Source organism: Phyllopteryx taeniolatus, chromosome 15 (genome assembly GCF_024500385.1).
Source record: "Phyllopteryx taeniolatus isolate TA_2022b chromosome 15, UOR_Ptae_1.2, whole genome shotgun sequence".
NCBI lineage: Eukaryota > Metazoa > Chordata > Actinopteri > Syngnathiformes > Syngnathidae > Phyllopteryx > Phyllopteryx taeniolatus.
In genome coordinates, this window is record NC_084516.1 from 14,340,055 (window position 1) to 14,353,397 (window position 13,343).

General features: G+C 43.2%; 1 protein-coding gene across 1 annotated transcript in view; it reads right to left on the reverse strand.

The window, feature by feature from the left end:
* cabp1b (calcium binding protein 1b) overlaps positions 1–7,861 on the reverse strand; it is a 34,094-nt gene extending 26,233 nt beyond the window's left edge. The window contains exon 1 of the mRNA XM_061747252.1: positions 6,517–7,861. Coding sequence (XP_061603236.1) covers positions 6,517–7,233 — 717 coding nt within the window. The 5' untranslated portion in view covers positions 7,234–7,861. The remainder of the gene's footprint in view (positions 1–6,516) is intronic.
* Between the last annotated feature and the right edge of the window lie 5,482 nt (positions 7,862–13,343).

Sequence of the window (13,343 nt, forward strand, 5' to 3'; positions counted from 1 at the left end):
CATTTATATATTTTTCTGTATGATAAACATACATCATTTATGTTCTGTCATTACTGATTGTATTTATTTTGTTTTATTTCTTTTTTTTTTGTTCAACATTTTCTTGTCTGGTTTCACAAAAACATAGCATGATTTCAATTATGGATTGTATTTATTTATTGTGCACAGCTATATTTGTATTTTATTTTTCATATTGTTCTACATTTATACAGTTCCTGTCATGTTTTACAATATACTATTGTATTATTATGCATCATAGTAAAAAGTGTTTCTAGTTTCTTTCCCTATATGTAAGGTACTCAAAACCTTACAACCTCATTAACTCCCATTAAGAGCTCTCTGACAAACTAGCAGGTGCACCCAATGAAGTGTCCGGCGAGTGTACATTGCCTTGTGTCTTTATCACTTGAATCTTTTTCATTCCGGAGTGGTTTAAAGACGTAATAATGTGAGATTTCGAGCAGAGACTGTAACTACAACATCTCTGCACTAACCTCTGAGACTGATTAAAGCGCCGGCCTGGATTCAGCGCAAGAGATGAGTTATTTCTGGAACACATTAGTGTGCATGAAGGTAATTGTCTCCTGTCCTCTCCTCTCCTCCTTTTTTTTTTAATTTTTTTTTTTTTTTTTAGCCAGCAAGAGCATAGGTGGGGGCTGAATTTGAACGGTGTGTTTGTGGGTCAGCGAGAAGAAAATGCACCTGCTGTACATTCTTTCTGCCTTTATGATTAGAACAACGCTCAGTTGATTGGCACTGTCACAGATGCATTCGTTTCAAAATACCGTATGGTGATGATGGACAGCACGCTGAGCAAAAGAGTTCAGCACGTCTGCTTCACAGTTTTGAGGTTCTTGCTTCGAATCTCAGCGATTGCAGGTTCTCCCCTTGCTTCCGTGGGTTTTCTGAATTCCTCCCACATTCCAAAAACATGCATGCTAGGTTCATCGAAAACTAAATTGTCTGTAGATGTGAATGCTTGTTGGGCCCTTTTGGCCAGCCATTCGAGCATTTACTCAACAGGCTTAATATCCAGCTTAAGGTCCATGTACTATAATATCATTTCACACTGGATAACTACAAACAATTGAAGTAATCCATTCATTTAGTGTATCCTGAAAGTTTTTATTTCATGTAAAGCATTTCTTTTTTTTTTTTTAAATGTTGGAACAACATTAGCAGTGGTAGCCAAAACGTTGCTTGCTTGCTATCTTAGTTTAGCGTAGTTTAGTTTAGAAACATGACAGCGAGGTTGCCTGCTTGCTTATACACATTCCCACACCCATACAAGCGCACACAAGGTTTTTACCGTCGTTTTACTGTATCCTTCTGGTTAATCTGAAAGAAATATATACTTTGAAGCAGCAGCTCCTCCCGTCCCCAGTAGGCTAACGTTTACCTGACCTGCACTCTCTGGATGATAGCACGCATGTCCACTCAAGGACAGATCCATGTTTAAAAACATAAATGATTTGAAACCTACCGTAACATTAACAAAACGCAAAGTTGATTCATTGATCTTACCAATTGCCAAAGTCTGCAATAAAGGCGCGCAAAACATTCATTTTAAGAAAACCCTTTGGTCAAAATGAAACATTTCAGTTTGGCGCCCCGCTGCATTGTTGAAAATGCAACAATAAATATGAATGCAAATTTTCATTTGAAACAAACTAATAATTTTCAAATCTGAATTTAAAAAAAAAAAAAAAAAAAAAAAAAAAAAAAAAAGAGACAGCTTTGTGATACTTTTTTCCGTGTACTACAGTCTTTGTCCTCACTAGTAAGACGATTTCGGCATACTAGTAGGGCAACTACAGTACTAGTGATGCAAAACTGTGCACTATTTGACAACTGCATGCCACTAGTACAAGTCTCAAAAATCTACTAGTTAACATGTCATGCTTCACCAGAGGTACTAGCAGCATGCAGATGTCAACAAGTGCACAGTTTTGCCTCACTAGTGGCAAGTAGTTGTCCTAATTGGATACCAAAGTTTTCCTACTTGTGTGCAGCAAACGAAAACGTCAGTCAACTACTGAGCTGAAGTGTTTTAGGACAAGTGAGGAAAATGTCTATACTAGTGCCTAAACCTTAAGGTGGATATCAAGGATATGGAATAAAGGCTCAAAACGCCGGCAACCAGTCCAGGGTGCAACCTGCCTTTCGCCATAAATTGAAAACTCTAAATTGCTGCTAAGTTGCAACACTCGCGTTTCCGAGGTGCAACACCCACACTTTCATCACCCAGGGTCCAATACCTACACTGAACCCCACTGGGTATTGCACCCACATTTACAAAAATAAACTATGGGGTGCGTTGGAATTGTTTCAATTAATCACATTTAAATTATTTGTTTTTACTAGCTGAACATGAGCGCGCTTGGAGTGAATTTCCGAACGAACCCTCAATCATCTCTGTTGGAGTTGCTTCTGGAAGTCTATATTTTGTTCAGTGGCATTACACTGTAGTTAAGAAAAATGAACTTGCCAAGACTCGCTACCAGCAGAGTTAAGCAGGTGAGCGAGTTAGCTAGCTAGTGATCGTTAGTGGTTAATGGGCTGTTGACCATAACCGCCTCGTGTGCTGTAATTAATGTTACCAATGCTAATGCAATAGCAAAAGACAACATTATAGACAGAATGTTTAATACCTGATGACATTCGTTTTCCAGCAAAACGCTAAGGCATGCTAATAGTTCAAATGCATATTGTTGTAGTTATTCACAAAGACATGCTGTTTCGAGGTTGACATTTAAAAATTATACTTTGACCTTCTGAAAAATTGGAGGTTGTGTTAAATGAGTCAACGTTTGTTGGATTCATGTTGTAAATTGATTAGTTTATTTAAAATGCTGAATAAAAGCGGTACCAGCAACAAACAACAGCAATTTGTGTTGTTCAGGTGGCTGACTTGACTAAACCACAGTTCAGAGGTCGTGGATTTGTTTACCGGAGCCGGCCTTTTATATATCTTTTGTTTTACTGACATATTTCACCAATGTAAACTAAATTAGATTGAATTTGCCCACATTAAACAAACATGGTAATTTAATGCAAGAGACAGCAATTGAATAAAAATCCTATGATTATACTTCCCCTTCCTCCCTGAGCCGTCACCTGATTGTGGTGGAGGGGTTTGTGTGTCCCGACGATCCTCGGAGCTAAGTTGTCTGGGGCTTGCTCTAGGGATGTGGAATGTCACCTCTCTGGCAGAGAAAGAGCCCGAGTTGGTGTGCGAGGTCGAGAAGTTCCGACTAGATATAGTTGGGCTCACCTCCACACACAGCTTGGGCTCCGGTACCAGTCCTCTTGAGAGGGGTTGGACTATTCTCCACTCTGGAGTTGCTCACGGTGAGAGGCGCCGAGCAGGTGTGGGCATACTTATTACCCCCTGACTTGGCGGTAAACCCCCTTACGTTGGGGTTTACTCCAGGGGTACGAAAGGGTAGCCTCCCTCCCCCTTTGGGTGGGGGGACGGGTCCTGACTGTTGTTTGTGCCTATGCACCAAACAGCCGTTCAGAGTACCCACCCTTTTTGGAGTCCTTGGAGGGGGTGCTGCAGACCACTCCCGCTGGGGATTCCATCATTCTGCTGGGGTACTTCAACGCTCACGTGGGCAATGACAGTGAGACCTGGAGGGGGGTGAATGTTATTGTACTTCTGTGATCGTCATGGATTGTCCATAATGAATACCATGTTCAGACATAAGGGTGTCCACATGTACACTTGGCACCGGGACACCCTAGTTCGCACTTAGTGGTCGTGGCATCACACTTGCGGCCGGCCGCATGTCTTGGACACCTGGTGGTGAGTTGTTTCTGTGCTGTTTCCATGGTCCTCAGTCAGAAAAGGGAGGATTGTCCTCTCCGAGTCAGGAAGGAGATCCTGCCCCAAGTGGAGGAGTTCAAGTATCTCGGGGTCTTGTTCGCGAATGAGGGAAGAATGGACCGGGAGATCGACAGGCGGATCGGTGTACTGTCGTGGGGAAGAAGGAGCTGAGCCGAAAAGCAAAGCTCTCGATTTACCGGTCGATCTCCGTTCCTACCCTCACCTATGGTCACGAGCTGTGGGTCGTGACCGAAAGAACAAGATCCCGAATACAAGCGGCCGAAATGAGTTTCCTCCGCAGGGTGTCCGGGCTCTCCCTTAGAGATAGAGCCACTTAGAGGAGCCACTGCTCCTCCACATTGAGAGGAGCCAGATGAGGTGGCTTGTGCGTCTGGTTAGGATGCCCCCCCTGGACACCTCCGTGGTGAGGTGTTCCGGCCACGTCCGACCGGAAGGATGCCCCGAGGACGACCCGGGTCATGCTGGAGAGACTACGAATTCTGGGCTTCCCTGCTTAGGCTGCTGCTTCTGCGACCCGACCTCGGATGAGCGGAGGAAAATGGATGGATGGATAGATAAATGATACATTCTTCGAATAACGAAGAAGACAGATTGAATTTATATTGTTTGGATGGAATTTGGGCACTGTGATAAACTAACTGACAAGAGCTATAGAGCATGGGTGGAGGAATATTTTATCATTGTGGTTGTAGTTTGCATTTTCAAATATCATAAGAGCTTATTAGTTTGTGCACGTGTACCTAATGTTGTGGCTTGTGCACGCACGCACACTGAAAGTTGATCCCTTGCTGCAACTCAGGTGACCACACACACACACACACACACAATAAACGCAGCTACATTCATATTCACATGCATGCAGCTTCTCGTGTGCCTAGAAACATGTAAGGCAGTGGTAAAGTCATGATTGCAGTCAATAATTGTATGAGATACACTTCCGGGCCATAAACATAAAACAATCAAATGCAAAACACTAAGTATGGAAACGTCACATGGAGCCCCATGGTTAAAAGTTACATCGAGTCGTGCTTCCTCCTCCCAGCTGTTTAGGGAGATGTCTCTTTAAATGTTGCTCGCTTGCCAATTTCCTCACTTTTACCAATGCACGTTTCTACTCTTTTTATCCCCCCCCCCCCCCCCCTTTTATTCTCTGACCTGACTTCTTTAGACCATTTAGGAGAACTTAAAACTGGACAAACAGGATGAGGAGCAGCAGGACGACGCCTTTTTTGTTTGTTTTGTTCTTACTTTCCAGTTGATTAGCGGAATTTTGGGACATTTTTACCAGAATATCCAACGGAAACAATCAATGGATGTCAGTGGTAAACGGAATACATGTGCAGGCGGTGGGTCGCCATGAAGGCAGGCCCGTCGCACACCGAGCCGAGGGCCCCGACGCGACTAAAGTGCGGGGTACGCAGCCACTTTTTATTACTGTCCGACCGTTGGCCACTTGGTTTGCTGCAATTCAAAATTTCAATCGCCAGCGAACGGCCTCGCAATGTCGCAGATACAGCCGATTAAAAATGCACGAGCTTCCCGCAAGCCAAACTGTGTCAATACAGTAAAGTATATTTTTATATTGTGTTTTACAATAATATTCAACTATATTTATAATTTCCTTTCTACCTATGGCTAGAAAGCAAAGCGTGACGAGTCTCTGTCACCAAAACGCTTGTGTTGTCGTCAGTGAACGGGGCGATCGATCATTGCCATCAATCTCTCAAAATATTTACACTCTCCTTTATTGTTGCCGTTTCCTCTCTTTGTGGCAGTCCGCTTCTTCCTTGACAACCGCGTCACGATTTTGTGGTTTCATAAAAAAATAATAGAGTACAGTATATACTTCTGTCATGTTCGGCCGCGTCTCTCGTTGTAGGCGGTACCGAATTAGCGTTGTTAAGCCTTGGTGGAGGTCTCATTCCGGTGTGTGATTTCCTCAAACTATTGATCCGTGCAACCATTTTCTATAGCGCCTGTCCTCATTAAGTGAGCTGGAGCCTATCTCAGCTGAATTTGGTCGAGAGGCAGGGCACACCCTGGATTGGTCGCCGGTCGATCGCAAGGCGCATTTTGACAGATGAGCGATTTTAGAGTATTCCGTCAGCCTGACAAGCATTCTTTTTGAATGAGCGAGGAAACCGGATTATCCGAAGAAAATCCACGCACAGGAGGACCAAAGCCGAGGCCAGTCAGGGACCCCAAATACTCTGGGCCCTGGGACAGCGATCCCCTTTTCCTCCCCATGTTCGACACCCGTCAGTGTACACCTCGGATTGGTTTCCAGCCAATGGCTCAGCACACATAAACAAACAACCAAATGTATGGGAGTATTTAGTTGGCTTAACGTGCCTGATTTTGGAACGAGTGACTTCGAATACCCGGAGAAAACAGATTCGAACCGAGAGCGTCTCGACTGTGAGGCAGACGTACTAGCCACGAGTCCGCTGTGCCGCCTTCACCCAAAACAAATAATCACTCATACAGAGTCCTCAATACACATGCATTTAGAAAGCTAGAGGACCTAGAATTGAGCCCAGACCCGCTCGACGACCTAACCACTAGTGTGCCGTGCTGCCCAATTCCAACTATCATTGTTTTTAATTGATTGTGTTCTTAAAAAAAAAAAAAATGGTGTTGCATGTTCGTGTTGGGTGCAAGCTTACTTGTCCAAAGACAGACTTGACGATGGGGTGCAGGCTCGCATCATAGTCCGAAACCGCGCTGAGCCCCTTGGACCTCCGGCCGGAGGCGGGCCGACTCGGAGCCGGGGCGCTCCCGGCGGCGGCGTCCGAACTCAGGCTGGAGGCTGAGCCGCTCACCAGCTTCCTGCTGGTCTGGAAGAAGAAGTCGGCGTCGGCATCCTCCTCGGGCCCACCCGGGGACCCCTTGACGTGGCCGGCGGACTGCCTGAACCTTCCGGATTTGGAGCGCGTCTTGCGCTTCGCGTCGTCCGCGCCGTTCTCTGCGTGGCCGGGCCGGCACAGAGGTCTCCTCGCGCTCGCCTCCTCCGCCGGGCCGCGCCGGCTCCGGTGCCCGCCGCGGCCGCCGTGCGGACCGTGGTCGGACTGCGTGGATCTGCGCTGGAGCCCCGCGGATCTCAGCAGGGACGTTGCGGATTCGCTTTTCGGCAAAGAGGAGCTCATGGTCCCTGCCTTCCTACTTCTTGCGGATGAGGCAGCAGGTGCGTGGGGTACATCGGCCGGCTCCCGGATCCACGTCCGCGGGGGTGCTGCTGGCGGTGTTTCGATGGAGGTCTGCGGCAGCCGCCACCTGCCGGGACATTTGCAAGGGAACCGTTCCCCCGCAAATTGGACTGCGCGCACACGCACAGTCCACGCTGCGAGTTCACCAAAGAGACCCACGTCACCGCGGATTATCATGCGCGTAATTTGCCACAAGAGTGAAAAGGAGAAGAATCCACTGCGGCTCTTAGTGTGGGGGGGGGGGGGGACGACGACGCTCTCAGGCTTAATGCTGCTCCGTGGGTAATAACTTCATGATTTCAACACTTCCCACGCATTGAATATGTTACACACAGTGAATGGCCACAACATTAGGTACACCTACTGCGACATCTGCCTTTACAAAAATGAGATTAGTCATTTGGCTGTTTTATGCGGAAAACAAATGATGAGGAAAACCTCTCTGTATGATCCAATCCACTGAACAACAATAATCAACATTTTAGGTTAGATTAATACTTGGGGGGGGGGGGGGGAATGAACCTTTGTTAAGGCAGAATGCTCTCAGCAGATTAGGCAGGCATTCCTTATATAACTATACTTTATATATTTTTTTCCCCCCTGTGTCATTTCACATTACTACGCACAACTTCATTTCTTATCTTATTAGTTCTACTTTCTTTGTATGTATGGATGACTTGGGTTGTTCCCAACATCTGGTGACATTTTCAGGTCAATGGCGCCTTTGGAAGTATGTTTAGTGAGAAACATGGTGACGTGTTAAATACTTATTTCAGCCACTGTTCTGTGTATGCATCTATATAAATCATAAGCAGTGCATTAACAGTGGGCTTTCTCGAGGGGGTTCAGGTCCCACTCAGTGACGGTGTGAACGTGACGGTGAATCAACTGACTGGCGACCATACGGACATTTTGCCATGCACTCATACCCTTTGTTGGTCTGAATTTTTATTTTCATGCTACTTAGAGAGCATTTATTGCCTCAGATGTTTAAGCTATGCAAGCTTTGTTAAAAAAAAAAAAAGGTCACTAATTCTGCCTTGTTCTCTTCAGAGCCCACACTGCTGATTGCTTTGTTTCACCCTCAGTTCAACCTTGGCGGCCTACTATTTGATTTTTGTTTTTTTAATAGCTGTTGTACAGTTATTGCAAAAAGTGTATTCTTTGCCCGTAAAATAAAAAAAGTTGACTTTTCATGCAGGCTACATTTGCATAATCTTCATGTGGGATGACGTGAAGTGTGAGCGTGCCTACACGCTACTTAATAAGAGCACATTTGCTAAGGAGAATCGCGTGAGAAGGTGAACGACGCCATGTTTATACCCAGGGTCATGGAAGGCCCGCAGCAGATGTCCACACAGGGCAAAAAAAAAAAAGAAAAAGAAAAAGAAAGAGTGTCCATTATGTACTGTATGTGTGTGTGTGTGTGTGCCTGCATGGCCAATTAAGACTTGAGCTTTATAGCGCAAAACTGTGAAAAGAGCACATTTTGCCCTGCGCACCCTGGGGAACGTGAGTGTTCTGACATCTGCGTCTCCTGAGCTGCAGGGAGAGCACGACTATCTCCACTGCATCGCTCAAGCATTAGCCTACTTTGACTCGTATGCTCCCTTGACATCCTTACTGCACTTAAAGGGCCCAGATATTTCTTGTATAGTTGCTACATTGATTGACGAATTAAATTCATACCAAGCTCATAAGTCAATTTGCTTGTACATTAAAATCCATTTTTCCATTTAAATGCCCTCAGCCCGTTCCAGTCCCCCCAAAACTACCCCAGTCTTTCGTTACATTTTAAGAACGGTAGCCCTCTATATTATACTTTATAAAAACATAAAGTAATGATGAATTAAACAGTTTTTGCCAAATTGTTTCGCTTCAATTCAATGGACACTGTGCTGCTCCTTCCGGTGTGGGCACCTTGGCCACTTGGGGGCAGTATAATACATCCATCCATCTATTTTCCATACCGCTTATCCTCACACTAGGGTCGCGGGCGTGCTGCAGCCTATCCCAGCTATCTTCGGGCGAGAGGCAGGGTACACCCTGAACCGGTCGCCAGCCAATCGCAAGGCACACAGAAACAAACAACCATTCGCACTCACATTCACACTTACGGGCAATTTAGAGTCTTCAATTAACTTGCCACGACTGGTTAGAGCGTCCGCCTCACAGTTCTGAGGACCCGGGTTCAATCCCCGTCCCCGCCTGTGTGGAGTTTACATGTTCTCCCCGTGCCTGCGTGGGTTTTCTCCGGGCACTCCGGTTTCCTCCCACATCCCAAAAACATGCATTAATTGGAGACTCTAAATTGCCCGTAGGTATGAATGTGAGGGCGGATGGTTGTTTGTTTGTATGTGCCCTGCCCGATGACAGCTGGGATAGGCTCCAGCACGCCCGCAACCCTAGTGGGGAGAAGCGGCTCAGAAAATGGATGGATGGATGTTTGTGGAAGGCTGTGTAAAGAGCAAAGCTATATATCCATCCATCCATCCATTTTCTGAGCCGCTTCTCCTCACTAGGGTCGCGGGCGTGCTTGGAGCCTATCCCAGCTGTCATCGGGCAGGAGGCGGGGTACACCCTGAACTGGTTGCCAGCCAATCGCAGGGCACAGAGAAACAACCATTCGCACTCACAGTCACACCTACGGGCAATTTAGAGTCTCCAATTAATGCATGTTTTTGGGATGTGCTAGGAAACCGGAGTGCCCGGAGAAAACCCACGCAGGCACGGGGAGAACATGCAAACTCCACACAGGCGGGGCCAGGGATTGAACCCGGGTCCTCAGAACTGTGAGGCTGACGTTTTAACCAGTCGACCACCGTGCCGCCAAAGCTATATAATCCATTGAAATTTGGTGCCGATCTGAACTTGTAGCATATAAAGGATTTTATTTGTTTTTCAATAGTAAGTTTAATACAGTATGTGCCACAAAGCTAACTAGTTAACAAATGGACCTCTGGGGTACCTAGCATGTTTTTAAAAGATAAAATGAGCCTCTGAGAACTAGAGTAGGCTAACTCCATGTTGGTCCTTTTGCAGGAGAGTGATTTTAAGTTTTATGTTTTGACACCCATTGGCTGCCACTATAAACGTAGTTGCAATAGTGGTCTAAGTCCAAACATCCGTCAAATCTATCAATATTTCATAAAAAAAGATAAAACAACATTGACTTCTCCTAAAATGCAGATGCACTGGCACCCAAGCTTAAAAAGAAGTGCCGAGTGAAATAATGGGCTGCCGCTTTGATGGCAAAATGGGAACTAAACTTTGATTCAGAGCAGTGCTCATCAGAAAGATTTGCCTTCTCTATTCATTTCTACGCTTAAATTAAAATTGACGAAAATGGAGTTAGCCCGCTCTAGTTCTCAGTGCCGCCAGTGATGTTTAAAAAAAAATAAATAAAAAAAAAATAAAAAACTGGAACATTTTCTCTGTGTAGATTTGCCGTTTAATTGTAGACCTGCTGCTGCCGAAGTACACACAAGCCTCAGGGAGCTGTGTGGCCCATTTGAAGGCGCGTGCACATGCACGCACACACATGCACGCAGAGGATTAACAATAAATAAATAAATTTATGGTGCATGGTAATCAACTTGAGTAAACATCATTTTTGGAAAATACTGTATTAAACAACCCACACAACTTGCAAGGAAAACGAGGCAGCCCGATACCAGGATGGTGTAGCAGACCTCCTCCAAGCTCCTAATTTGGATCAGTACACCTTCACCTCTATTACACGTGACTGATGTAGGCTATATTTGAAAGATTCATGCAAGGAAAATGGCTCAAATGCCCTTTTCATAACAAAAACAAAAATCAGAATAGTAAAAGAAATTCAGCAATAATAAATCAAAATAAATACTTAATATTTGGAAACGTCATCTTAATATTCAAATGTCGTGGGTTACCCAAAGTCAATGTTGTTCCTGACCAAGTTAAGTGTCCTGGCACAGTTTGCTATTACTGAAAAATTAATAAGCAAATATAAAATATTTACGCGCGCTACAGCTGGAAGACAAGGCGTCCACTCCCAGCATGTTGGCCCATTCTTTGACAGGAGTTGCAAGTTCATTGAAAAGTCCCGACTGTCACCGACACACTGATAATGAAATAAAAGCTCACATGAACACTAATCCAATTATAAAGGCAGGATTAATAATTACTCCCATTGCGGACCCCAGCATACATACTGTATGATATGCTGTATTGTTTTGATAGAGGTATTCATCTTATAATTAGAGTTATCATGGGTGGAATTTGCACTGTGCCTTCTCGACAAGGACGCGTCTTTAGGACCCTCACACCGTCGAACACAGGAGCAACATGTGTTACAATGCTTTTTATTTCGACCCTCAACCAGGACTGAGGCAAGGATCTGGATTTTTAATGGCAATCGAAATTGAGCAATATTATCCTTGGGAGAATTGTTGATACAGCACTTGCCTTTGACCCAATTTTATTGTGCAGGTGTACCTAATATTATGACTGGTATGAGTAGTCTAACTGTCTTCAGGGCGAAACATGACATTTCAATATTAAAACAGCAGTAAACCGACTGTATAACTAACAGTTGGGCAAACCTTTCTGTGCTCAAGGCATACATTTGATTTTCTTTAAAGTATGGATGCACAAGAGGTTAAAAAAAATAAGTGTTTAACATACTTTCATTATTCATTCATATTAATAATTGATTTAATTATAATTTAAGACAACAAGTCATGACTTCAATCAGCTGTCTCTGCAAGTATTGCATCCAAAGAGCAGTATTTGAAGTTAAAAAGGCTTTTTAAGGCGTGAGCAATCATGAGTGGACTTTGAGTGACAGATGCCAAAAGCAGTCAAAGGTGCAGGCGGCGCACACACAAATGGAGTGAATAGAGAGTGGCACGGGTGGGTGGGCATGACGCAGGCTAGAAAATATTAACGGTGCACTATTAATAGGCACGGAGCAGGCAGGAGTGGTGTGTAAGCTCCTGTGCTGTCCTCTCAAATGTTCAACATAGTAAGGAAGAGGGGAAAATAAACTCAGTGATAAATACAGTATTAACTGCATTGCAGTACACATTGCAGCCAGAATTTTCCCATCCAATTAAAAAAAAAAAAGCATTAAATCAATTAATTAAATACAATAATATTCAAGTGAATGACTGAATAGATCAAATAATTACATAAAATTGTTGAATTAAACAAAAAAATACTATAATATATATTTTTTTTGAATGGGTCACAAGTCACTGCAACGGAGTCCCTGCATTCATGAACATACATGCTTTCCTTCATTGTGCTATTTACAAGTGTAGCAAAAGTAATTATGGAATATTGTATTTACTTATTCCAGAGCGGTGGAAAAATATGAACATGCACTAGAGTATAGCTAAAAGCATTCAGTGATATTGAGATTTTTGTTAGGGAATTACAATTGGAAGTGTGATAAAGGTCTCTCCCTTGTGGCCAGCTGTGCAACATCCAAACTAAAGGTTCCAGACTTGTCTGGGTATGATTAGACTGAAGGAAAAAAATAATACAAATGTTGATTCAAATAATTATTTAAAAACTAATATATATATGTATATATATATATATATATATATATATATATATATATATATATATATATATATATATGTATATATATATATATATAAAATCATTACATTTTTAAAATTAATTTATTAAAAAAATATTATTCCAATAAATAATAAAAGTCTAGGGAAGGTACTTGGAAAAATATAGACAATAAGGATAGTAATATAAAAATTATGAAAAATAATTTTAAAAATTAAAAGCATTGTTTTCTAAATTAACAACTGAGGAAAAATACACAAAAACATACAAAAGAAAGTGGAAAAATGAAAACTAATTTTATCTATCTATACACAGTAAAAGCATTATATTTTAAAAATTCATTAATACAAATAATTATTTTAATTCATAAAGTGTCTGGGTATGATACTTTTGAGAAATACACTAAAATGAAAAATTAGAAATACACAATGATAAATAATAAAAATGTGCAAAACTATTACATTTCTGATTCTTGAAGAACTAGAAATGAAAAAAATACATCAAATTAATTAAATGAAATCAAATTACAATACATTTAAAAAATACTAAGCACAACACACGCACGCACGCACACACGACACAGAACATCCATCCATCCATTTTCTGAGCCGCTTCTCCTCACCAGGGTCGCGGGCGTGCTGGAGCCTATCCCAGCTGTCATCGGGCAGGAGGCGGGGTACAACCTGAACTGGTTGCCAGCCAATCGCAGGGCACATACA